At 43.5% G+C, this 25,572-nt stretch overlaps 1 protein-coding gene across 2 annotated transcripts in view; it reads right to left on the reverse strand.

The window, feature by feature from the left end:
• The window catches only part of abcd3a (ATP-binding cassette, sub-family D (ALD), member 3a), a 96,866-nt gene that overhangs the window by 28,897 nt on the left and 42,397 nt on the right, over nucleotides 1-25,572 (reverse strand). For both annotated transcript variants that reach the window (XM_049565767.1, XM_049565766.1), the window contains exons 9-11: nucleotides 13,775-13,917; nucleotides 13,622-13,691; nucleotides 12,975-13,044 (exon numbers count right to left, since the gene is read on the reverse strand). In XM_049565767.1, coding sequence (XP_049421724.1) covers nucleotides 12,975-13,044; nucleotides 13,622-13,691; nucleotides 13,775-13,917 — 283 coding nt within the window. The remainder of the gene's footprint in view (nucleotides 1-12,974; nucleotides 13,045-13,621; nucleotides 13,692-13,774; nucleotides 13,918-25,572) is intronic.

Here is a 25,572-nt window from a genome sequence, read left to right on the forward strand (position 1 = left end):
CCATATGCCAAGGGAGGCTCAGGTGAAGTTTTAGAGTCTTCACAACACAGATCCAAGGGGAGAGGAGGCAGCAACACAACTCCACCTAATGGAGGCTTATGGCGCCCCAGATTCAAACGTCCAAAAACACATAATTGAAACCACAAAATATCTCCATACTGCTCGTCCGTAGTGATCCAAGTGTCCTGAAGCCCTGATATAAAAAGTTGTTTGGAAAAACGTCATCATCGCTCTACACAACCTTGGTCTGCTACGCCGGTCAGATCCAGCGGCCTACAGAGCAGCGGAGTCTCCCCCCAGCAGAGGCCGCCCCCGGAGACATCGGAGGAGGTGCGAGAGGAAGTAGAAGCGCAGCTGTCACGGTGGACTTACAGCTAAGCTAAAAGCTAACCCGTTTCGACCGCCACTTCCATCAGTCCTACTCGCCAACGCACGCTCCCTGGAAAACAAACTGGACTACCTGAAGCTGGACTTAAACACCAAAAGGGAGACAAGAAACTGCTGCATCCTCATTCTCACCGAGACGTGGCTCAACTCTTCTGTCCCGGACACCGCTATTAGCCTGGACGGGCTTCTACCTCCCCCGGGAATTCACCAGCGTCATCATTGTTGCTGTTTACATTCCACCCAGCGCTAACTGTAAACAAGCCCTGAGTGTTCTCTACCGTGCCATCAGCGACATGCAATCCACACACCCGGAGGGCGTTTTTATTGTTGCTGGGGACTTTAACCAGGCCAACATGAAGACTGTGCTTCCGAATTTTTACCAGCATGTCGATTTTGCTACTAGAGGGGAATACACTGGACTTGGTTTACACAAACATCAAGAAGGCATTCAGAGCAGCCCCCCGCCCCCACCTTGGCTCCTCAGACCACCTCTTTGTTATGCTAATTCCTGCTTACCAGCCCTTGCTCACCAGAGAAAAGCCTGCTGTGAAGAAGGTGAGAGTGTGGCCTGAGGGAGCCATGTCTGCACTGCAAGACTGTTTTGAGCGCACTGAATGGAGCATGTTCAGAGAGGCTGCAACAGACAATCAACACACCAATGTGGGAGAATACGCTGCATCTGTGTCGGGCTACATACAGTGGTGCATGGAGGGGGTTACAGTCACAAAGACCATCAACACACGGGCCAACCAGAAACCTTGGATGACTAAGGAGGTGCGTGAAAGACTGAGGGAGCGCAATGCTGCGTTCAAATCTGGTGATGCGACGGCACTCAGATCTGAACCATGCCATCAGAGTAGCAAAGTGCGCCCACAGTCAGAAGGTCCAAGGCTTCTTCCAGGACCCCAGCAACACCAGACAACTGTGGCAGGGCATCCAGACTGTCACTGACTACAAAGCCACACCCACACCCTGTCAGGATGACATCGGCTTCCTCAATGAGCGAAATAACTTCTTCGGAAGGTTTGAAGCTCTGAACAACAACCCTGCGAGGAAAGCTACCCCCCACCCCGACGAACAGGCACTCAGGCTTGAAACCACTGCAGTGCAGAGAGCCCTGAGGAAGGTCAATGCACGGAAAGCTGCAGGCCCTGACAACATTCCAGGACGGCTGATCAAGGAATGTGCAGACCAGCTGGCCCACGTGCTCACAGACATCTTCAACACCTCACTGAACCAGGCTGTCGTCCCTCCGTGTTTCAAGTCAGCCACAATAATTCCAGTGCCCAAGAAACCAGCCATCACATGCCTAAATGACTTTAGCCCCGTTGCACTCACATCCACCATCATGAAGTGCTTCAAGAGGGTGGTTAAGGACCACATCATTTCCATACTCCCCCCATCATTCGACCCGTTCCAGTTCGCATACCAGCCAAACCGCTCCACTGAGGATGCCATCTCCACTGCTCTCCACCTGAGCCTGGAGCACCTGGAGGAGAGGAACACCCACGTACGGATGCTGTCCCTGGACTTCAGCTCAGCATTCAATACGATCATCCCCCAGGACCTGGTATGCAAATTGGAGCCCCTGGGTCTCAAAACCTCCCTGTGCAACTGGCTGCTGGACTTCCTCACCGACAGAACCCAGTCTGTCCGAGTGGGTAACAACACATCCAGTGTCATCTCCCTGAACACCGGCTCCCCCCAGGGATGTGTTCTGAGCCCCCTGCTGTTCACCCTGATGACCCACGACTGTCACCCCAGGTACAGCAGCAACCACATCCTGAAGTACGCGGACGACACAACAGTTGTGGGCCTCATTCAGGACAACAACGAACTGGCTTACAGGGAGGAAGTGCAACATCTTGTGGACTGGTATAAGGTGAACAACCTGGCCCTGAATGTCAACAAAACTAAGGAGATCATCGTGGACTTCAGGAGATCCAGACCCAGCCACACACCCCTCCGCATCAATGACACAGCCGTGGAAGTCGTGAGCACAACCAAGTACTTGGGGGTGCATATCACCGACAACCTCGGCTGGTCACTCCACACCTCCTCCCTGGCGAAGAAGGCACAGCAGCGCCTGCACTTCCTGCGGAGGATGAGAAGGGCCTCCCTCCTCCCTCCCATCCTAACCACCTTCTACAGAGGGACCATCGAGAGCCTGCTGACCAGCTGCATCTCCGTCTGGTCTGGGAGCTGCAGGGCCTCAGACTGGAAGTCTCTGCAGAGAGTGGTGAGGACAGCAGAGAAGATCATCGGGACCCCGCTCCCCACCATCCAGGACATAGCAGATAGCCGCTGCCTATCCAGAGCCCACCGGATCCTCTCTGACCCCACCCACCCCCAGCATGGACTGTTCTCCCACCTGGCGTCTGGCAGAAGGTTCCGTAGCATCCGCTGCAGAACAGCCAGACTCAGAAACAGTTACTTCCCCCTGGCCATCAGACTGCTAAATGCCAAATAACCCCCCCGCCCACACACCCACAACCTGGCCCTGAATGTCCCTGAATTAATCAATTAATTAATTAATTAATTAATTAATTAATTACCTCTTATTTGTGCAATAACCCCCCCAGCTGCTACAATGTTTCTGTTTACACAGTTTATATACTGGTTTCTGTTTTTGCACTACACTGTTTACACTGCGTATATACTGGTTATTCTGTTTTGCGCTACACTGTTTACACTGTTTATATACTGGTTATTCTGTTTTGCACTATTTATTCTGTTGTTTACATTCTGTTTATCTAGTTATTCTCTATTGCACTCATTATTATTATTTTAGCTCTTGTTTTTTAGTTATATAGACTATATTTTTAATTTTTAAACTGCCCCATAATTCCATCTCTGTTGTAATCCGGAAGCCAAGCAACGACATTTCGTTGCCAAAATCTCACTGCTGTGTTTTTTTGGGCAATGACAATAAAGGAAGTCTAAGTCTAAGTCCTGTAGCTCTAACTGCCTCTCTATACACCGCGCTCATGTGCATGCTTGCGCGTGAGACCAGCGAAAGCACGTGAACACACATGAACATTGTGCCCATGTCTCCCGCGCAAGCGCGCACACTTGAGTAAGCGGGGCCACCAGGGACATTATTTAGAATTACCTTACACACACACACACACATGTGAAATGCTCTTACATACACTACTGAAACACTCTCACACACACTACTGAAAAATTATTCACTCAGGAGATCGGTGGCAGCAGCAGGGGGCAGAGACAAAAAGCTGTGGTCATGTTGGACAGTTTCCAGCAGCCTTCAGTCTTCTTCTTCTTTTTGTTTAATTGCAGGTAGCAATTAGCGTTTGAGGTGCATTATCGCCGTCAGCTATATTGGAGTGTGGACCATCTTTACAGAAAGTCGCAGAAACACACATCTTGTTAGATCTAATTCACATTTCATAAAATGTTCTCAGACTCATTTATCAGTTTGTACACAGTCTCTCCAGTTGTTTTAATTATGACATTAAACTGTTCTACATGTGATTTGTGATTTCTATTCATGGTGGTTCAACCTCAATGTGACATGAATTCTCATGTAAATCAGCATCATATCAGTTTGCTGCAGTATATAAATGAGCTGAGCAGACCTGTCCCTCTAAACTGCATCAATAAATTTAATATATTAATAGTCAAACAAAGGAAAGAGGACAACAGCTGTATCATATTATTGATCTGTCAGATATTCAGACTGTCAGGGCTTCACATCTGTACATGTTTTTAACAATCACATCACTTACCAGAAGTTTTTGTGTTGATAAAAACTTCCACAATAAAATCAGTGTGATGTTAATATATATTAGACAACAACTATGATATATTGTATGCAGTTTATGATCTGTAAAACTGATGTATTTAGTCCCTGATCACTCCCTGTCACAACATGTATTCTAAAAAATAAAATCATACAAATAAAATTAAAATAACTCCTGTTCAACAAAACAGAAAATAATAATAATAATAATAATAATGATAATACATTTTATTTATAAAGCGCTTTTCAAAGTTCTCAAAGTCACTTTACAGAAACGGAAAAGTTTTTGTAAAACGTGATATAATAGAGTCAACATCTAAACCAATCAGCTGTTAGATCAGGTGAGAACCAGGCGTTTGCCATCATGCCCTGGGTCTTGCAGTTGGTGGAGAGCAACTGTGGCACCTGGCTCAGAAAACTGTGTCCGCCTCAATCTCGTGAGGTTATCGTTGCTCAAGTGTGCATGACATCAGAGCAAATCAGGATCAAGTCAGACACAAATCTAATCCGCATGCATTGTGTGCCGATCACTGGTAATCGATTTTGCGCAGGCCTGGCTCATCGGAAACGAGCCTAATGATGCTACGATAGCATCTCGACTCAGACAGGCTGCAGATTGAAAGATATGCATCTGAACAGCCATTTGACAGTCTGAACTACTACTTATTAAGTTGTAGTCTTGTTGTCGTCATGAAAATAGGTCATTAACATTATTTGATTTTCATTAGAATTATTAGAACACACTTACACACAAGCAGCAGGGAATTAGTGCGTTAGGTAGCAGCGCTGTGTGTGACTTATGCGCTGATTAAGTGGTGGGTGATCGATTTGCCTGACATCGATTGATTTAGTTTCAGCACCGCGGTAGTGGACAACTCCTGTTAAGAGCTTTTTAAAGAGCGATCTTAAAGGGATAGTGCACCCAAAAATGAAAATTGTGAAGTGATGTGAGGACTCTAAAACTTCACCTGAGCCTCCCTCGGTATATGGGTGAGTAGATAATGGCTGAATTTTCATTTTAAATCGATCACCCACCACTTAACACACACAGCGCTGCTACCTAACGTACTAATTCCCTGTTGCTTGTGTGTATGTGTGTTCTAAGCTAGAGTGCTTCATGCTACGTTTTGCTATGTTTTGTCGGGGCGTGCCCCTGCATTCCAACATACAGTACACTGCAGAGTCGAAAATCCTGTTTTATTTCGCAGTTAAATTTCAGAGAGTGATTCCTGAAGGGGACATGAAAAAAAACTGCCTTATTCTACATATTTTCGTATGTCAGTAAAATAAATAATACAACAAGCAATAAGCAAAATCGTTTCACCGCTAGGTTCGCTGTTGTGCACTGCCTGTAGAGCAAAACAAAGTGTGTCATGAGCCACTCCTCCCTCTATCTCTGCTCTCCAACAGAGTGCTAACGTCCCCACGCTTCTCTACCAGACTCAGTGAGTCAGAGCCGAGAAGCATGGGGACGTTAGCGTTAGCACTAGTCTGCTGCCATGCTAACGTTCCAGGAGCCTGCTTCTCGGCTCCGGCAAGCTCTAGTGTGGGGACGTTAGCGTTAGTACTAGTCGGCTGCAATGCTAATGTTCTGGGAACCTGCTTAAGCGTGGGGACGTTAGTGTTAGCACTAGTCGGCTGCCATGCTAACGTTTCAACTCTTCTCCGTGAGACCCCGGCTCCGGCTCACGGAGAAGAGAGGAATGTTAGCGTTAGCTCCCAGAGTTAGCACTAGAGCTACTACTGCTACTGGAGTAGCTTGCAGCTATGGAGCGCTTCTACCACCTCTTCTAGTCACTGAGCCTCGCCTCCATCTCAGCAAATATATTGCATTTATTACAGGTACCATCATCATTGAAGTAGGCAGGGGAATAGCTAAACACAGCCGCCAGGCTGCCCGCCAGGCTGCCCGCCAGGCTACATTTTACAATGCTAATTGCAAATTTTAGCTGGGCTGCCGGGCTACTCACCTAACACAACCGTAAAGCCTGACCCATTGCTGGGACCGAGCCGCTAATAACTCAAGCTCCAGACATTAACCCATGCTACGATTGTAACATTAAATTTAATTGAATCGACACCTTGGAAATGCCAGGCCAATGTTAATCCGAGTTCTGTCCCTTTCTTTGTCCGACAACTTCTTTGCCAACAACCCTTGTTTCTTTAGAGGTAATGTCAGATCGTGGTCGTCTTCAGGTGGACATTCCGCTCTCTGCCATTTCATTTCGAAAATACGCGCTGCCATTGCTCACCGGCTGTAGCCTTTTATAGAGGAGGAGCAGGAGGAGGGGGAGGGGGGGCGATTTCACATGAACGTACATGAACGTGCAGCCGGACCGGCTTGTAAACAATGGGCTGGAGATCAACACAGAGAGAGGGTGTGTGAGGTCATGCTATACTCCAGATGAAATTACACCTCTTTTTCTTCACATAGCAATTTTTTTAATTCCTTCAATCTAGAAATGATCAATTTCGCTTATTGCTCCTTTAATGTGTCCTCCTCTGACTGTCACTGCCTGTTGCAGCAGGTAGAGAGAGGAGGGGCTGTTAACAATCTGCACAATTTTAAAAAATTCATAGCAAACTCAGATAAACAGCTATGCCACGTACAGTGCAACTTTAATTTTAGCTTCTTAATAATTATTAGCTATTAATGTAACGAGCACACTGTGGTTATGTAAAATGTGCTGGCAGACTTCAGACAAACTAGCTGAAATGTAGTTTTTCATGCTACGTTTGTGCTTGTTGAACAAGTGGTTTGATAAATGACTTATTGGCATTTTACCCATAAAGATTTTACTGCGTTCACAGTTGTCATTATATTATAACATAAATTATAACATTAGTTACAACAGTCTAGTTATAAATTATTAGTGCTCTACATTGTGATTTACTCATTACTGCATAAAAGCAGTTACAATACAAGAGATACAACACAACTCTGAGGAGCAACTGAACAGTGTCACACGCTCCTTTTGGTCTGTTTGAAAATTTCAGCACAATGCCTGTGTGTTGTAGGAATGAGCAGTTCTCCAGATAATACTGGCTGTTTAGATTCATATTCTTCAATCTGCAGCCTGTCTGAGTCGAGATGCTATCGTTGCATCATTAGGCTCGTTTGAGATGAGCCAGGCCTGCGCAGAATCGATCACCAGCGATCGGCACACAATGCGTGCCGGTTAGATTTGTGTCTGACTTGATCCTGACTTGCTCTGACATCATGTACACTTGAGCAACGATAACCTCACGAGATCGAGGCGGACACAGTTTTCTGAGCCAGGCGCCACAGTTGCTCTCCATCAACTGCAAGACCCAGGGCATGATGGGAAACGCCTGGTTCTCACCTGATCTCACAGCTGATTGGTTTAGATGTTGACTCTACTATATGACGTTTCACAAAAACTTTTCTATTTTGTTGAACAGGAGTTATTTTAATTTTATTTGTCTGATTTTAAAGGGTCATTGTGTTAACAGAATACATGTTGTGACAGTTAGTGATAAGGGACTAAATACAGATCATAAACCGCATACAATATACCATAGTTGTCTAATAAATATTAACATCGCACTGATTTTATTTTATATATTTATCAACACAAAAACTTCTGGTAAGTGATGTGATTGTTAAAAACGTGTACAGATGTGAAGCCCTGACAGTCTGAATATCTGACAGATCAATAATATGATACAGCTGTTGTCCTCTTTCCTTTGTTTGACTATTAATATATTAAATTTATTGATGCAGTTTAGAGGGACAGGTCTGCTCAGCTCATTTATATACTGCAGCAAACTGATATGATGCTGATTTACATGAGAATTCATGTCACATTGAGGTTGAACCACCATGAACAGAAATCACAAATCACATGTAGAACAGTTTAATGTCATAATTAAAACAACTGGAGAGACTGTACAAACTGATAAATGAGTCTGAGAACATTTTATGAAATGTGAATTAGATCTAACAAGATGTGTGTTTCTGCGACTTTCTGTAAAGATGGTCCACACTCCAATATAGCTGATGGCGATAATGCACCTCAAACGCAGAGTTCCGCCACACACACAGGCGAGCACGCTAGAGCGGCTCGGCCGCGTTTTCCTGACCAAACCTGACCCCGAGCCCGGTGCAGTTTGTCAGCCGACAAAGTTATTGTTATGTGTGTAAATAACCATCAACAGACTGCTGTTACCCACAGACAAACACGCTGCTCGCACAGCAGTGTAACATGGCACTCCTGGTGCTGAGACTGTGTTGCGTTCAAGCGTTGTCACCTAAATAACAACTTCCAGCACTTAAATCGGTCATAGCACAAAACAGCAGCATGTCAAGTGAGTGTTTATTATATTCAATAAAATTGTATTTTCCTAAATCTTGAGGCACCTCATATGTAAGCTAGACAGACATTTCACCTGCTCATTACTGTGCACACATGTACTGTATGTACTTAGTCCTAAAGAGCCTTTCTGTTGCCAGTTCACTTTAACCTCTTGTACTCCACTCCCATTTTGTAGTGAAAACACCTAAAATGACATACCCAAATTAAAATGACTGCAGCTTCTGAACCGCTCTGACTACATGCATGCATGAGGTCTTGCCAGAAAGAAAACTCTCTGAAGTTTCTTGTGAAAGTGTCAGAAACACTCTAGGTGATACAGAGACAGAGCAATGGGCCTCTGAAATCAGTAAAAAGTTGAAGATTTTGCCTGAAAAAAATAAATAAATAAATGATTTTCAGGATTAATAACTTTTTGTGGCTTCATCAGAGCAGGTAAATGACACTGTGGGGCTGTAGGCACACTATCAATGAACATTTGTTTCAAGTTTGAAGAAAACTGCTCAAAGTATGACTATTCTACAGTATTTTTCCATGAAAAGATCCAGGCGGAGCTCCACATGACAATGGACATGTCCCCCTCAATGTATATGGTGACTACGGCCCTGTCATGCATGCATAATTAGGCTACAGTTGTCTGGGTGCGCAAAGGTGAAGTGGCTGGTCTTGTCATACAAAGTCTGATGGAGTGTCAACTGGACAATATGGAGATATTTGCATCTTGAAAGCCGGACTACAAATGTGGATAGACAGGGAGAAACACACGCAAGCCTAAGATGTGGTAAGATACAATATTCCGCACTATATGAAGTGACTGATAACAAGATCTGTATAATGGATTGTAAAGAAATTTGTCAGGTTTTTATTTTGTAGACAACTGATCTGGATTTATGGCATGATGAGATGACAGCACAGTGATGTGTGTGGTATCACTGGAAAGCTCTGCTCCTGCGCTTTCATGTAATATGCGTGGCATTTCTGTGCGAGCCTGCATTCGCGAGTAATCCATCCAAGAGTAATGTGTGTGCAGAGCTGTATGAAAGCTCTGTTATACATCATTTTAGTGTAACTTTTTTTTTTTTCCGCTGTGAAAACATTGGACAACCGACAAGTGCTTGGTCTTCTCGGAAAGCTACAATTCCGCTGTTTCACATGATATGCGTGGCTTCTCTATGACACACGGTCGCGGAGAAAATCAATAGAGAAGAACAGGTGTGAATTTGGACGCACTATGCGTCGTTCGGGCCCATAGGGTTAACTTTGCCCCTCGAAAAACGGCATGACATGACTTGTCACCACTCATCGCGATTTTGGACTTTGTGTGTTTAGGCTGCTCTGGTGCAAAATCCATAAAACATAAAAAAAAAAAAAAAATGTCATTTTTGAAAAGCCGAGAGCTTCCTGAATCCGGCGATACCAAACATCACATGGTTTGATGATGTAGTGTGCCTGTGAGATACCATTTAACAGAGGAGGGAGGGAGCGTGGACGCCGCTGTCCGAGCGCAGTTAGGGAGGTTAAGCCCTGCACTGTCACTGCACTGTCATTTTTGTGTAGGAATTAAGCTACAATACATGACATATGTTGTTTTAATTAATAAATACAGTGTGAATAAAGATTACATAACATAAAAATAACTGCAGTCTTTGTTATTTGATCGCCGCTTAAACAATTTTTATAGGGCAAGTAAAAGCTGACTTCGGGCAAGTAGATCTCTAACCAACTTGCCCAACCGGGCAAGTGAAAAAAAAAACCTTAGCGTTGAACCCCGAGTTGTTTGTGTGAGAAGATTTCAGTAGTGTATGTAAGAGTATTTCGGTAGTGTATACGAAAGTGTTTCAGTAGTGTGTGTGAGAGCATTTCAGTAGTGTATATGAGAGCATTTCAGTAATGTGTATATGAGAGCGTTGCAAAAGTGTGTGTGAGAAGATTTCAGTAGTGTATATAAAAGTGTTTCAGTAGTGTGTGTGAGAGCATTTCAGTAGTGCATATGAAAGCGTTTCAGTAGTGTGTGTGAAAGCATTTCCTTAGTGTGTGTGAGAGCGTTTCAGTAGTGTGTGTGAGAGCATTTCAGTAGTGTGTGTGGGAGCATTTCAGTAGTGTGTGAGAGCATTTGAGTAGTGTAAATGAGAGCATTTCAGTAGTGTGTGTGAGAGAATTTTACTTGTATGTGTGAGAGCGTTTCAGTAGTGTGTGAGAGCATTTCAGTAGTGTGTGTGAGACAGCATTAAAGTAGTGTGTGTGAGAGCATTTCAGTAGTTTATGCGAGCGAATAATTTTTCAGTAGTGTGTGTGAGAGTGTTTCAGTAGTGTATGTAAGAGCATTTCACGTGTGTGTGTGTGTGTGTGTGTGTGTGTGTGTGTGTGTGTGTGTGTGAGTGAGAGGTAATTCTGAATAATGTCCCTGGCGGCCCCTCATACATGAGCGCGGTGCACAGAGAGGCAGTCAGAGCTACAGTCTACAATGAGGCTAAAAACGGAGTTCAAATGACGTTTTTCCAAACATTTTTTTATGTCAGGGCTTCAGGACACTTGGATCACTACGGACGAGCAGTATGGAGATATTTTGTGGTTTCAATTATGTGTTTTGGGCGTTTCTGCAAATGATGTGAGGACTCTAAAACCACACCTGAGCCTCCATCGGCATATGGGCGAGTAGATAATGGCTGAATTTTCATTTTTGGGTGCACTATCCCTTTAAGGGGGGGGGGGGATCAAGTACCCAGGTCATGTGACTTCATGCCAACATTCAAAACTAAATTGATACATTATATCAAACTCCAAAATGGCAGCCTACGTGGACAGAGACACTGGCCATGAGGTAAGTGTTGTTATTTTTCTTGTTAATTATGTTTTGGGGGGGATTTGTTTGTCCACTTATGACCTAGTGATGAACTTCTGAGAAAATTCTTAGAATTGTGGCATTTTCTTAGAATTTCCCCTTAAAGTTAAGACTAGGTCTTTGTGAAGATAAAAGTTATTCACAGAGTGTCTTAAACCTTAAAAGAGCCCCTAAGATTAAACCTGTGAGGAGCTGGGAGGAGGACTTTTAACAGGCTTCAGAGTGTCTTAAGCAGAGGAGAAAAAGGTGGAAACACGAAGTCGGAGAAATATTCTCCAAACGCTGGACAAACGTGAGTAAATGAAATGCTACAGATTAGATTGTGCAGGGATATTATGCATGGGTGATGTACACACACATTTATCACCTAACACAATTACGTCAGAAATAAAATGATCACAACACTGAGATATTTGAAAAACTGGAAAAATGCAACAATGCAGCACTAACATCACACTAACAATGGAAACACTTTTACAGTCAGCAGTTCATTTCATTTCCACTGGGTGTCCACACCTTGCGGGCTCACAAAGGGGCATGTCCGTGACAACCAATCACATCAGTTAAAGGATGCATCACACCTGGCAACAGGTTAACCACACCTACTCACTCAGGTAAAAGTTTCTGTTCCTTCCTTGCTCGGAGTTGCTCTGACAACTTTCCTAAATCCCTCCTAAGCTATGACTCCTTACTAAAGGTTTTTAGGCTAAGTTAGGAACTCTCTGTGAGTGTTCTCAGAACGTGAATATGGCTCCTTGCCTTGGAGCCACTGACTGGGTTGAAGAGGTTGTCAGTGAACTACTTGAACTTTTGACAATGCACACAAGTTTTGTGCATCTGCCTGTTTCTTTCAATCTGTTGTGAACTCTTGTGGTTTAGAAATTAATATGCTTTATCTTGTGCTAACTTTATCAGTTTCTAACTTAAAATTCTATCTTCTGTGACAAATTTTAAATATCCAATATATTCAACTCAAGTAAAAAGAACTGCATTCTATTAATAATTCATTCTGTCAAGACCTGCTTGGCATGTTCCTAAATATTTCTGATGGTTGGAAGTAAACAGTGGATAGCCCATTTCTTCAGTATTTTAGTGGTAAGATGACTGTCCTTTAATGCCAAGGTTAAGGGTTCAATTCCTGCAGGTCGTCTAAATTTTTGCATTTTCCAGGTTAGCTTTTGACACTTTCACACAGTAGCCCTGTTAGTGTATAAATTCATAGAAATGAGATGCATTGCAGATCTTGAGGAAAAATAAAAGAAAAGGAAAAATTCAATATAAATTTAAGGTCATAACCCACATCTAGGGAGTGACAATGTTTCCAAAGAAGAGCGTGGCTCAGCAGAGATTTGAGCATAAATGAATAAATGTCTGTCCAATCATCATAAAACCTATTTGTTATCATTAACACACGTGTCGTAAACTGTCATGGTCTTGATCCTTTGCAGCTTTTAACTTCTAACCATCCATACTGGCTTGAACCCTGGACTTGCCAATTGCAGCTATATTTATCTTTGTGTTTTTGTTTGCTAACCTTTTTTTCTAGATATTTAATATGAATTATTGTACGTTTGGTACAGGAAGGCAAACGAATAAATATCAGAGGTATGACCTAAATAATGTCAGTTAAAGAGATATGCCTACTTACACTTAGCAATTATGCTGTCCACAAATCCCATGGAGAAGCGAAAGAAGATAAAATTATGCAAGTGGTCCACCTGAAAGAGAAAATACATATGTTCAAATTCTTAATTTAGGAAATCACATAGTGATAAAGGCTCTCAAAAAACTTTGTTTCCTGGTGTGAAAAGAATTTTAGAAAAGAAGTATGTGATGTTTTTCTGTACAACATACTGCTGTGTCCTTTCTCTTGTAGCTTGTGTAACCAGAGGTTCCAGTTTTCAGAGTTGAAAAAAGCCTCAAATGTTTACCGCCTTTCAGTAAATTGTTCAAAGGCAGAGGGATTTACCTACTTGACAACAAGTCTTGGACCTGGTTGATAATGACTGGGAAAACAGCATTGCTGTTGCAGGATAATTCAACTATAATAATTCAAAAATATAGTTTTTGCTTTCCAATGGTTTAACTTCTCACCTTGCTGCAGTGATGTGCAGGTATAGTCTGAGACACCATGAGACATGTGCAACAAAACACACTCTTGACCCAACCTCACCACACCAATCAGATGCTGGCTGTGGTCAGAGGTGACACCCAGTCATTCTACTGTAAATGATCAATGAGACCCCGCTGTGCACATTTTCACCTTGTGGGAAATACTGCTAAACTGTTACCCACCAGTTTCTTGAATGCCATGTGAATGGTCTGTTTTTCCCTCATGTTCCCATTGTAGAAGGCAATCTCTTCACTAAAGAGAAGGAGAAATATCAGTGTAGTGTTGTAGTAACAGCTGTACAATAATAGGATTGGAGCAGTTACTGTTGTGTTTACCTATTGGTGATGAGGCGAGAGTTGACATAACGGTACTCTCCTTCATACCGCTGCTCGGTGACTGTCATCTTGCCTATGGGCCTTCGCAGTCTGGTCAGGAACAGTCCTGAGATCAGTAGGTAGGTCATCATGACGGCTGGGCCCTACGTAAGAGACGTGGACACAACAAAGTAATTTCCTGTTCTATTCTGAAAATGATGTCATCGTGTATGTAGCTGGACAATGTGTGCTACATATAGAAAATAAAGGAAAAACAGGTGACTTCCAAATTAGGGTGATTCCTTGATGCTCTGAGTCCCCGTTGGCAGGCAGAGGGCAAACACACTAGTTCATGTATTCCTGAAGTCCATCATCATCCTATAGCACTTTTTTAGTGCAAATGAACTGTTCAGCATTGATCAAAAATGATATAGGCCAATATCCCAGCATCCAAGAAGAATAAAATAAAAAGGAGGAGTGACTTCCCTACCAGTTGACAGATAACATCAGTATAAAATGTACTACTATACTCAATTTTGTTTTAAAATGTATTTTTATGAAAATGTCGGCTCCTATATCCTGAGGACTTATGTCTCACTTCCTGGTTTCCAAAAAAGGCAGGCATCCCGGAGAGCACACCAGACAACCCAGAAGTCCAGGTAAAAAAGTTCATGGTGACGGCCCTCAAGATCCCGACGGAGACTGTAAACAACATCACCTTTCACCGCGTCCACAGGCTCGGACCCCGAGGAGGCCAGCGTCCTCGTCCTATCATCGCCAAATTCGAACATTATCAGCAGAAAATGCTCGTTAAGAGTAAAGGACGAGAGCTAAAAGGCACTTCGTTTGGTATGAACGATCAGTTCCCCAGGGAAATCAACGAGAGGCGTAAAGTGTTATATCCCATTTTAAAAGAGCACAGGCAGAAGGGAAATAGGACCTCTCTTGTTGTCGACAAATTATACATAGATGGGCAGCTGTTCCGCCACTCTACCACCACCCCATGGCTCTTCTAAGTGAGATAAGTGCCCCTAAAACCACAAAACAAAGCAGAACCATAGCTTAATTGTATCATAAAAGGAATAAAAAAAAAAAACCAAAAGATGTGTGTATACATGTATATATATATATTGGGGCTGCACTATTCTTGAAATAAATAAATAAATAAATATATGTATGTATATTTCATTCAAAATGGTACTCTGACACATTTCTCCTACAATAGATAATTAAGCATTCCTGCGAAGCAATGCAATTAATCATGCGGCCCTGCTATATACAGTACAGGCCAAAAGTTTGGACACACCTTCTCATTCAATGCGTTTTCTTTATTTTCATGACTATTTACATTGTAGATTCTCACTGAAGGCATCAAAACTATGAATGAACACATGTGGAGTTATGTACTTAACAAAAAAAGGTGAAATAACTGAAAACATGTTTTATATTCTAGTTTCTTCAAAATAGCCACCCTTTGCTCTGATTACTGCTTTGCACACTCTTGGCATTCTCTCCATGAGCTTCAAGAGGTAGTCACCTGAAATGGTTTTCCAACAGTCTTGAAGGACTTCCCAGAGGTGTTTAGCACTTGTTGGCCCCTTTGCCTTCACTCTGCGGTCCAGCTCACCCCAGACCATCTCGATTGGGTTCAGGTCCGGTGACTGTGGAGGCCAGGTCATCTGCCGCAGCACTCCATCACTCTCCTTCTTGGTCAAATAGCCTTTACACAGCCTGGAGGTGTGTTTGGGGTCATTGTCCTGTTGAAAAATAAATGATGGTCCAACTAAACGCAAACCGGATGGGATGGCATGTCGCTGCAGGATGCTGTGGTAGCCATGCTGGTTCAGTGTGCCTTCAATTTTGAATAAATCCCCAACAGTGTCACCAGCAAAACACCCCCACACCATCACACCTCCTCCTCCATGCTTCACAGTGGGAACCAGGCATGTGGAATCCATCCGTTCACCTTTTCGTCTCACAAAGACACGGCGGTTGGAACCAAAGATCTCAAATTTGGACTCATCAGACCAAAGCACAGATTTCCACTGGTCTAATGTCCATTCCTTGTGTTTCTTGGCCCAAACAAATCTCTTCTGCTTGTTGCCTCTCCTTAGCAGTGGTTTCCTAGCAGCTATTTGACCATGAAGGCCTGATTCGCGCAGTCTCCTCTTAACAGTTGTTCTAGAGATGGGTCTGCTGATAGAACTCTGTGTGGCATTCATCTGGTCTCTGATCTGAGCTGCTGTTAACTTGCGATTTCTGAGGCTGGTGACTCGGATGAACTTATCCTCAGAAGCAGAGGTGACTCTTGGTCTTCCTTTCCTGGGTCGGTCCTCATGTGTGCCAGTTTCGTTGTAGCGCTTGATGGTTTTTGCGACTCCACTTGGGGACACATTTAAAGTTTTTGCAATTTTCCGGACTGACTGACCTTCATTTCTTAAAGTAATGATGGCCACTCGTTTTTCTTGAGTTAGCTGATTGGTTCTTGCCATAATATGAATTTTAACAGTTGTCCAATAGGGCTGTCGGCTGTGTATTAACCTGACTTCTGCACAACACAACTGATGGTCCCAACCCCATTGATAAAGCAAGAAATTCCACTAATTAACCCTGATAAGGCACACCTGTGAAGTGGAAACCATTTCAGGTGACTGCCTCTTGAAGCTCATGGAGAGAATGCCAAGAGTGTGCAAAGCAGTAATCAGAGCAAAGGGTGGCTATTTTGAAGAAACTAGAATATAAAACATGTTTTCAGTTATTTCACCTTTTTTTGTTAAGTACATAACTCCACATGTGTTCATTCATAGTTTTGATGCCTTCAGTGAGAATCTACAATGTAAATAGTCATGAAAATAAAGAAAACGCATTGAATGAGAAGGTGTGTCCAAACTTTTGGCCTGTACTGTATGTATGTATATATGTAGATGTATACGTATGTACATGTGGTTATGTGGATATGTGTGTGTGTATGTATGTATATATATATATATATATAAAATGAACACAACACTGACTTATTGAAAAGAAGAAAAAAAAAAAAAATCTCACAGGGTGTGAATGTACACTTCACATACTCCACCCAGCATTCTCCCTTTCCTTCTCTATTTTTTTCCCTCTGTCATGTCCCCCCCCCCTCTCCCTCCCCCTATCCCTCTCACTCACTCCCCCTCCCTCACCTCACACACAAATACACTCCATGTAACCCCTTTGTCTTTTCAGGTTTGTAAATACTTCAAGGCACAGGCGCTTCTGGTTGTTGAACATGCTTGTATTCTAATGCTCTGCTCCATAACTCTACGGTGCTTCACCATGACACATCGGTTGACTGTAAGACATACACTTAACAATTACACATACTCATGCAAAATCCACACAGATAGAAACTCACTTAGAAACACACACAGATCATTCTCCATACCCACACACAGTATGATAAAACCCCCACTTTGTCAATGTCACACCTAAACTTGGTTTCCTGGAATGTACATGGCATCCGCTCACAGGCGAAAAAATTAAAGTGATGGGCTTTATCACAAGATTGAAAACAGATATTTTTCTCCTACAAGAAACCCACTTGCTAAAGTCAGAAGAAAAATCTCTTAAAGATCCAAATTTTAATCAAATTTTTCATCCTGCTATAACAACAGACAAAGAGGTGTCTCTATCATGGTCCACAAGAGACTACCATTTACTTTAAACAGCACAGCAACAGACCCAGAAGGCCGCTACATCATTATTCAGGCAACAATCTTTAACAAATTATATACAATCGTTAATCTGTATGCCCCTAATAATGATGATCCAGCCTTCTTTCACACAGTCTTCTCTTTACTATCTAACCTATCAGACAGCTCGACAACTATAATAGGAGGAGACTTTAACACAGTCCTAAATGCTTCATTAGACCGATCTAGCAACTCAGCACACACAAAGCAATCACAATCGGCTAAGGTAATACAGGAATATATGGATGATTTTGGGCTTGGCGATGGCTGGAGACTCAAATACCCATCGAAGAGGGAATATACTTTCTTCTCTCCTGTGCATCGCTCATTTTCAAGAATTGACTTTTTTCTCTTAAACAACTCCATCTCACAAAAAATTACCACAAAAATACACCCGATCATTATCAGCGACCATGCACCAATATCACTCAATCTGCAAATAGAAACCATCCATAAACGGCCCCAACATGGCGCTTTAATATCTCTTTACTTAAAGACCCAGACTTTGACAAAATGGTGAGACGGGGTGGGCAAACTTTCTTGAAGACAATGACTCTCCAAATATATCTTCATCTTTAATATGGGAAAATTTAAAGGCATTAATCAGAGGAAAAATTATATCATACTCCTCATACAAGAAGATACAGGAATTGCAAGTATTAAAAAACATTGAGGAAAAAATTAAACAACTAACACAGGAATATGCAAACAATCCAAGTGATCAAGTATGGACCCAATTACAGTGTACAAAATCGCAACTGGACAATATTCTATCAAAGAAAACTGAATTTATCATACAGCAACTAAGATATAATAATTTTGAACACAGTAACAAATCAGGAAAATTTTTGGCTAATCAGCTCCAACGCAATAAAGAAAAATCTCTGATACCAACAATCCAGGGGCCGTCCGGAAATTATACACAATCTCCTCAGGAGATCAATCAGATTTTCTATTCTTTCTACCATAACTTATATTCAACAGTAAACAATCCAAACCCAGAAGATATTCAGGCTTTTCTCGATAACCTAAATTTACCTCAGTTATCCACGGAACACAGAAATATGTTAGACGCCCCCCTGACTATTAATGACCTGCAGAATGCATTAGACAAAATGCCAACAGGTAAGGCTCCAGGTCCAGACGGCTTTCCTGCCGAATTTATAAAACATTTCTGGACAATATTAGCACCACTTTTCATCAGGACAGTGACAGAGATCAAAAAGAACGGAGGTATAAGACCTCACATGAATACAGCAGCAATCAAATTATTACTTAAGCCAAACAAAGACCCCACACTTCCTTCTAGCTACCGTCCTCTATCCCTAATTAACAGTGATATCAAAATTATCTCAAAGGCACTCCCTTCTAGACTGGAGAAAATAATCGCATCAATAATTCATAATGATCAAACGGGCTTCATTAATGGCAGACACTCAAGCAATAATGTCAGAAGAGTTCTTAATCTGATAAGTAAAGCACAACGCGTTAATACAAAAGCAATTATTTTGTCACTTGATGCAGAAAAAGCCTTTGACAAGGTCAACTGGTCCTTCCTATTCGCCACCCTGAGTGGATTTGGCTTTGGAGAGTCATTTATCCAGTGGGTTTCAGCCTTATACAGTTCCCCTAAGGCCATTTTGCATTTTGCAGAGAGGAACCAGACAAGGGTGCCCACTCTCGCCTCTACTGTTTGCAATATTCATCGAACCATTGGCTATAGCAGTCCGTCAGAACAGCAAGATCATAGGTATCCATTCCACCAATTCAGAACATAAAATTAATCTATATGCCGACAACATTTTACTTTATCTACAAGAACCGAAATCGTCTTTACATGAAGTATTTAATCTCATAACACATTTCTCGAAACTTTCGGACTACTCCATCAACTGGTCCAAATCGACAATAATGCCAATAACGGAGAACTCTTGGAATCCTGCAGACCAAAAATTTTCTCTCCCTGTGGGCAACATAAGATATCTAGGCATAAATATTTCACCCAAACTATCAGACCTGGTCCACCTGAACTTCAGCCCGCTGCTAGATAAGATCTGTGGTGACCTGAAGCGCTGGAATAATCTTCCCATCTCCCTCCTGGGACGAATAGCCACAGTTAAAATGAAAATTCTACCCCAAATTAACTATCTTTTTTCCATGATTCCATTCACACCCACATCAAAATGGTTCCTGTCATTAGATTCTGCAATTACAAAATTCTACTCAAAGAACAAGACAGCAAAAATTAGCCTAAGCACCCTTCAGAAAAACAAATTGGAAGGGGGATTAGACGCTCCTAACTTTAAACATTACTATTTAGCTAACCAGCTACAATACCTATTGAAATGGTTATATCCTACGAAGACTACAACTCCTGGCTCGAATTAGAACAGGCGGACTGCAACAATATAAGACTCTCTGACCTCCCGTTTATCACCACTACACTCAGACGTCATAACTGTTTTAAGAACCCAATGATTGCTTCCACCCTATCAGCCTGGTGGAAAACACTAGAAATCACAAACTCTCCGATAGAACCTTGCTTGCTCTCTCCAATTTGGCACAACCCGGATTTTGAAATTGACAAAAGACCTCTCCATTTTAGCACATGGGAGATGAAGGGAGTAACTCATCTCCATCACCTCTTCCAAGACAATATACTTATGACATACACAAACTTATTTCAAACTTTTGAAATAAGAAATGGCAATTTTCTACAATATTTACAATTGATAAAAACAATCAAGAGGAGAATTCCAGCGCCTCAGGACACTTTGCAGCCACCAGAATTTGCCAAACATATTACAAAGCTTTCTCCGAGCAATAAGAAGAACCTTTCTAAGATTTATAAATTACTGTCAAAGACCAGTTCTATACATTTACCAACTTTAAAATGGGAAAAAGACCTGGGTGTATCACCGGACCCTGACTTCTGGACTCAGATATGCAAAAATACATTTAAGATGACAAGACACACTAATATACAACTTATCCAATTTAAAGTACTCCACAGAACACACATCACCCAACAAAAGATGAATAGAATGGGCTTTAGTCAATCTGACACATGCACTCAGTGTACTCAGAACACTGCAGACACCTACTTTCATGCACTCTGGTTATGTTCACCCGTCCAGCACTTCTGGTCTACAGTCACTCAAAAACTCTCCTCCATTTTGGACTGCAGGATCCCATTATCTCCCAACCTGTGCTTAATTGGTGACCTGATGACAATTGACCTCCCAAACAGCCACTGCAATTCTCTTCTTGTAGCCATCGCCAAGAAAACAATCCTAGTCAACTGGAAAGATAAACAGACCCTCAACATCAAACATTGGCTGAATCTCCTTGTAGAACATATTTCGCTGGAGAAAATATCTGCTGGCCACAGAAACCAATTAACATACTTTACAGAAAAATGGTCACCATTTATTCACTCACTAAACGTGTCTGTATAGTGCCACTCAGCCTGTGAGCATATGCCACCTGTACATATAAATATTACAACTCAAGAAAGACTGTTGTGTAATATGTAACGTGTTTTTGTTAATGATATAACCCCTAATCCCTCTATCTCTCTCACCACAATATACCACAGCGGTTCATCAGAACTCAAGGTCTTAAGCATGTGTTAGGTGCACCTTCTTCCCTTTGAATCCGGGCCTGCTCCCTAGCTCTGTGGGGGATTGCGGGGCCGGGCGGTTTCCCTGGGGCCCGCCTGGCCCGCTGTCCATGGGTGCTGGGGGCCTCGCGGCGCCGGGGTCTGGCTGGTGCCACCTCCTAGCCCCTCCCATCCATTCCTCCGGCCCTCGGGCCGGGCCTACACTGGCCTGGCCTCCTAAACCACATTTAGTTCACTCACCACACATTGCACAGTTTTAATGCACCACATACACTCACTCTTCGAGGTGTGGACCACGGATGGATTGGGGGGCTACAGGATGGGGCAGGCTATGGGACAGTGGTGTCCGGTAGCCCTCCATGCTGCCCCCCGGCCCATCCTTATCTGCTCTCCAATTTTAAAGCACCACATACACCTACATTTTGGGGGACAGATGGGAACAGGTTCCAGGTGCCTTATGACTGCACGGGCTGCAGAACAGCAGTGGGCTGTAGCCATCAGCCTTGCCCCCACCTGTCTCCTATGTCCCTCAATTTTAATGCACCACATCACACTTATGGGCACTCACATTCACATTCACGGTGTAGGGTTAATGTTTCTCCGTCAGGGATCGGAGAATCATAGTAAGAGGGGGGGTGGTGGGTTTACACACACTGTAGATACACATGGCATGGCTAGTGGGGCCCGGCCCTCCTGGGCTGAGGGTTGAAGCCAGGGAGCCCATTTACATCATGGTGGTTTGGCTGGATTCCCGGTGTCCGGGGGGTCCCGCGGCCCCGTGGCGGGTGGGCCGGGTGGCGCCCTGGGGGCTCTGTGGGTTCCTGCCGGGGTTCTGCCTCCTGACCGGCTGTGGTTTATGGGCCCTCTGCTAGGGGGTCCCGATGGGGGATTGACTGCTCGTGGCGGTCCGCTCTCGTGTGTTGGTGGCGGCCCATCCTGGCCGGGTCGGGCAGGTGGCGCGTCGCGGTCCCCTGGTTCCCGATGCGCCGGGGCCATATGCCTTGCAGTACCACCGCCTCCTTGCCTCCCGCGTCCGCCCGGGCCTGGGTGGGCGGGCATTACTGTCCGGTCCGGCGTCTGCGGGGGGCCGGCGCCTGGTGCGGGCCCGTCCGGTGCGGGGCGGGGTCTCTCCCCGGGGGCAGTGCGGGGCCCGCGCGCGTGGCTCGTTGGGTCTGGGGCGGTCCCTGGGGGCCTCAGTGGGTGGGGGGTGGGGGTGGGGGCGGGCGGGTGGTCAGGGGCGGGTGGTTGTTGGGGGTGGTGGGGGCGGTCCGCGTCGGGCGGTGGGTGGGCGGGCCCTCCTGCCCCGCCTGTCTGGGGTGTGTCTCTGGCTCTCTGGGGGTGCCGGCCTTCGCCGCCCTGGGTCCTTGGGCCTGCGTGGTGTCCTGCTGCCTCTGCGGCTCCCTGGTCTTGGGGTCTGGGCGCTCCTGCGTTCTTGGGATGCCATACCGCCCCCCTTCCCCCGCAGGGCTGGCCCTGGACCCTGGTGATGGTTTTCATAAACACATTGGGAGGGTTCAAATACACGCATGCATGTTCAATACTTCAGCTCTGTGACGCATCGCAAAGAACCGATGGGATCACTCCAAAGGGGCCCACTTGCATCTCAGACCTACCACACCGCGCTGGCAGCTCTTGTCTGCAATCGGGCTTTCCCCCTCCACCAAGACTCTCACATTTTTGGTGTTCAGTATAGACTTCTCTTTTGTTTTTGTTTTTCAGTACAGTATAGTAGACAGGTATATGTTTATTTTTGATAATCTGCATGGAGCACAACCACCTCAAGGCTACAATACATCAGCTACACTGCCTGTTTCTCCCCTGTTTTTTTTCTTTCTTTCGTTTGTTTGTTCATTTGTTTGTTTTTCCTCCTTCTTCTCCGCATGCACTGTCACTATATAACTCAGGACTTAAGCACCTACCCCCTCCCCCTTGCTTGTTTCCTTACTTTCCCCCTGACACACTTTGGTGTATCACGGCCCTCTCTGACTCATATTAGGAAGTTTTTCCAATAAAGGCTGTTAGGCTAGTCTCCAGGGAGGGTGGGTGATGGTCACAACCACGCATTATGGGTATAAAATACTTGACTGCAAGATTAACAGTGCATCAATCTTCACAAGAAGCTTACACCCTTTAGTGGCGCTAAGCTATGAAGACCAATGCAGACAAGTATAAAAAAAAAAAAAAAAAAGGCAGGGAATCTTGCTCAAGTACTGATAAGCTTTCTTTTTTTATTGATAAATTCATATTGCTATCAGGTGTGTCTCAACCATTACCTGTCAGCTCCATAGCCCTTTTAAATTAAAGCTAAATAAGAATTATGGTTTTAAAGGAGTATTTTGATCAGCATAATGAGAACTCTTAGCAACACTGGAAACTAAAACTGCTACTCACTTTGACTACTGTGAAATGAATAATATATCACTTTGTCAACTCCATGAGACATCAGCTCCATCAGATGTTATCTCTAACATCATGCTGACAGAGGTGGCAACACAATTTAATTACTGACTGACCCATACATGTTGACACATTTTTGTACTGCAATATGAAATTTCAATATATTTCATACTTCAAACCTAGTCGTAAGTGATGGTGTCTATTGACTTGTGTTTGAAAGTTGGTCAGTTTGGTTACAAAGTCACATCTCCTCAGATTCTTTTTCAAAAGTTTTCCACATAAATGCTGATTTCTGGAAAAAAAAAAAACCTGAAACAATCTATTTTATATTATACTGTACATAACACTCAAAATGCATGCTTGTGAGCACTTCTCCTTTTCCAAGATAATCCATCCACCTGACAGGTGTGGCGTATCATGATACTGATTAAACAGCATTGTTACTACACAGGTGTACCTAGGAATGGTCACAATAAAAGGCCATACTAAAATGTGCAGTTTCATCACACAGCACAATGTCACAGATGTCGCAAGTTTTGAGAGTGTGCCCCTGGCATGCTGACTGCAGGAATGCCTGCCAAAGTTGAGCCCTCAAACTGAATGTTCTTTTCACTACCATAAGACATCTCCAATGTTGTTTATGTTAATTTGGCAGTACATCCAGTTCCCAAACCCTTCCTGAGTGTTTAAAGAAATGATGTAACACAGTGGCAAACATGCCCGTCAAATTTCTTTGGAACGTGTTGAAGGCATCAAATTCAGAATGAGTGTATATTAACAAAAAACAAAGTTTACCACTTTGATCGTTAAATATTTTGATCTTTGATTTGTATTTAATTGAGTATTAGTCAAAAGGATTTGCAAGTCATTGCATTCTGTATTTATTTAGGTATTACATAGCATGCCAACTTTTTCGGAATCAGGGTTTTAAGGAATTCCACTTTTGGTTCAGAAAATCACAATAGGGGCACCCAGTAGCACAGCAGGTAGAGTGGGTGTCCCATGTACAAAGGCAGTGTCCTTGTCCTTGAACGAAGGATCTAACAGGACAACCTTTAACCTACACCGTTGGTCACTAACAGGCGGACTGCGGTCCAAGTCCAGACCCAGACGCCATCCTATACAGACCGGGACCTATAACCAGTAAATTATTAAGGGATTTTAAAATTTGACAGGACTCTTCTATTTTAACCAGTGGAACTTTTCTAGTCTTTATGGCACCAGTTTAGCTGATCAGGAAACTCACAGACCAATTGCATGCGAGTTAAGCCATCCCACGTGATGCCACCCAGCCAGTCAAATCTCTGTATTCCAGGCAATTAACATTGTGACTCTATATACAGTCAGATAGGAGAGGTGAGAGGCGAGTGACAAGCAGAAAGACAATAGAAAAATAGAAAGAAATATAGAAAAAGAAAGAAAGCAATACAGGGAGAGAAGACGGAGAGGCGAGTGAGCGGGAGACAGGGAGAGAAGTCAGAGAGGAAGAGGCGAGTGAGCGAGGGGCAGAGAGAAGCACAGAGGAAGAGGCGAGTGAGCGAGAGACAGGGAGAGAAACAGAGGAAGCTTTCCCTGGTCTGGGGAAAGTAGCCCTGTACTTGACCATGTTTGGCTCCACATACAGCTGCAAGGCAGCTTTCTCCACAATGAACGTAATAAAAACTAAACATTGTTCCAGGCTCACCAATGAGCACCTGCACATGTGTATGAGAGTGGCCCTGACACCATTCCAGTCCAGATTTAAAATCCTGGCAGGACAAGCTCGAGCTCAGTTCTCTCACTGAACAACATGTGGGGAGAGTGGGAGAAGAGAGAAAGAAAGAGAAACTGTAAAACTGTTCAATTGTTATTTATTGTAAAATTAGTTGAGACTATTAAGCCAAGATGTGAAACAGTTAAAGAAAAAGGAAAATCCAAGCTGTTGCTACACTTTATTTTTTCTAAAATTAAGCACTTTATTTTAAGATGCACAAATTTTCAAAACTATTTCATTTATTTTCTCCATTTTATTTCTAAACGCATATCTGTATAGTTCAATGTCTAGTGACAATATTGTCGAAATGTTTTTTAATCGT

The sequence above is a fragment of the Epinephelus fuscoguttatus genome, linkage group LG21 (genome assembly GCF_011397635.1).
Source record: "Epinephelus fuscoguttatus linkage group LG21, E.fuscoguttatus.final_Chr_v1".
NCBI classification, from domain to species: Eukaryota; Metazoa; Chordata; class Actinopteri; order Perciformes; family Serranidae; genus Epinephelus; species Epinephelus fuscoguttatus.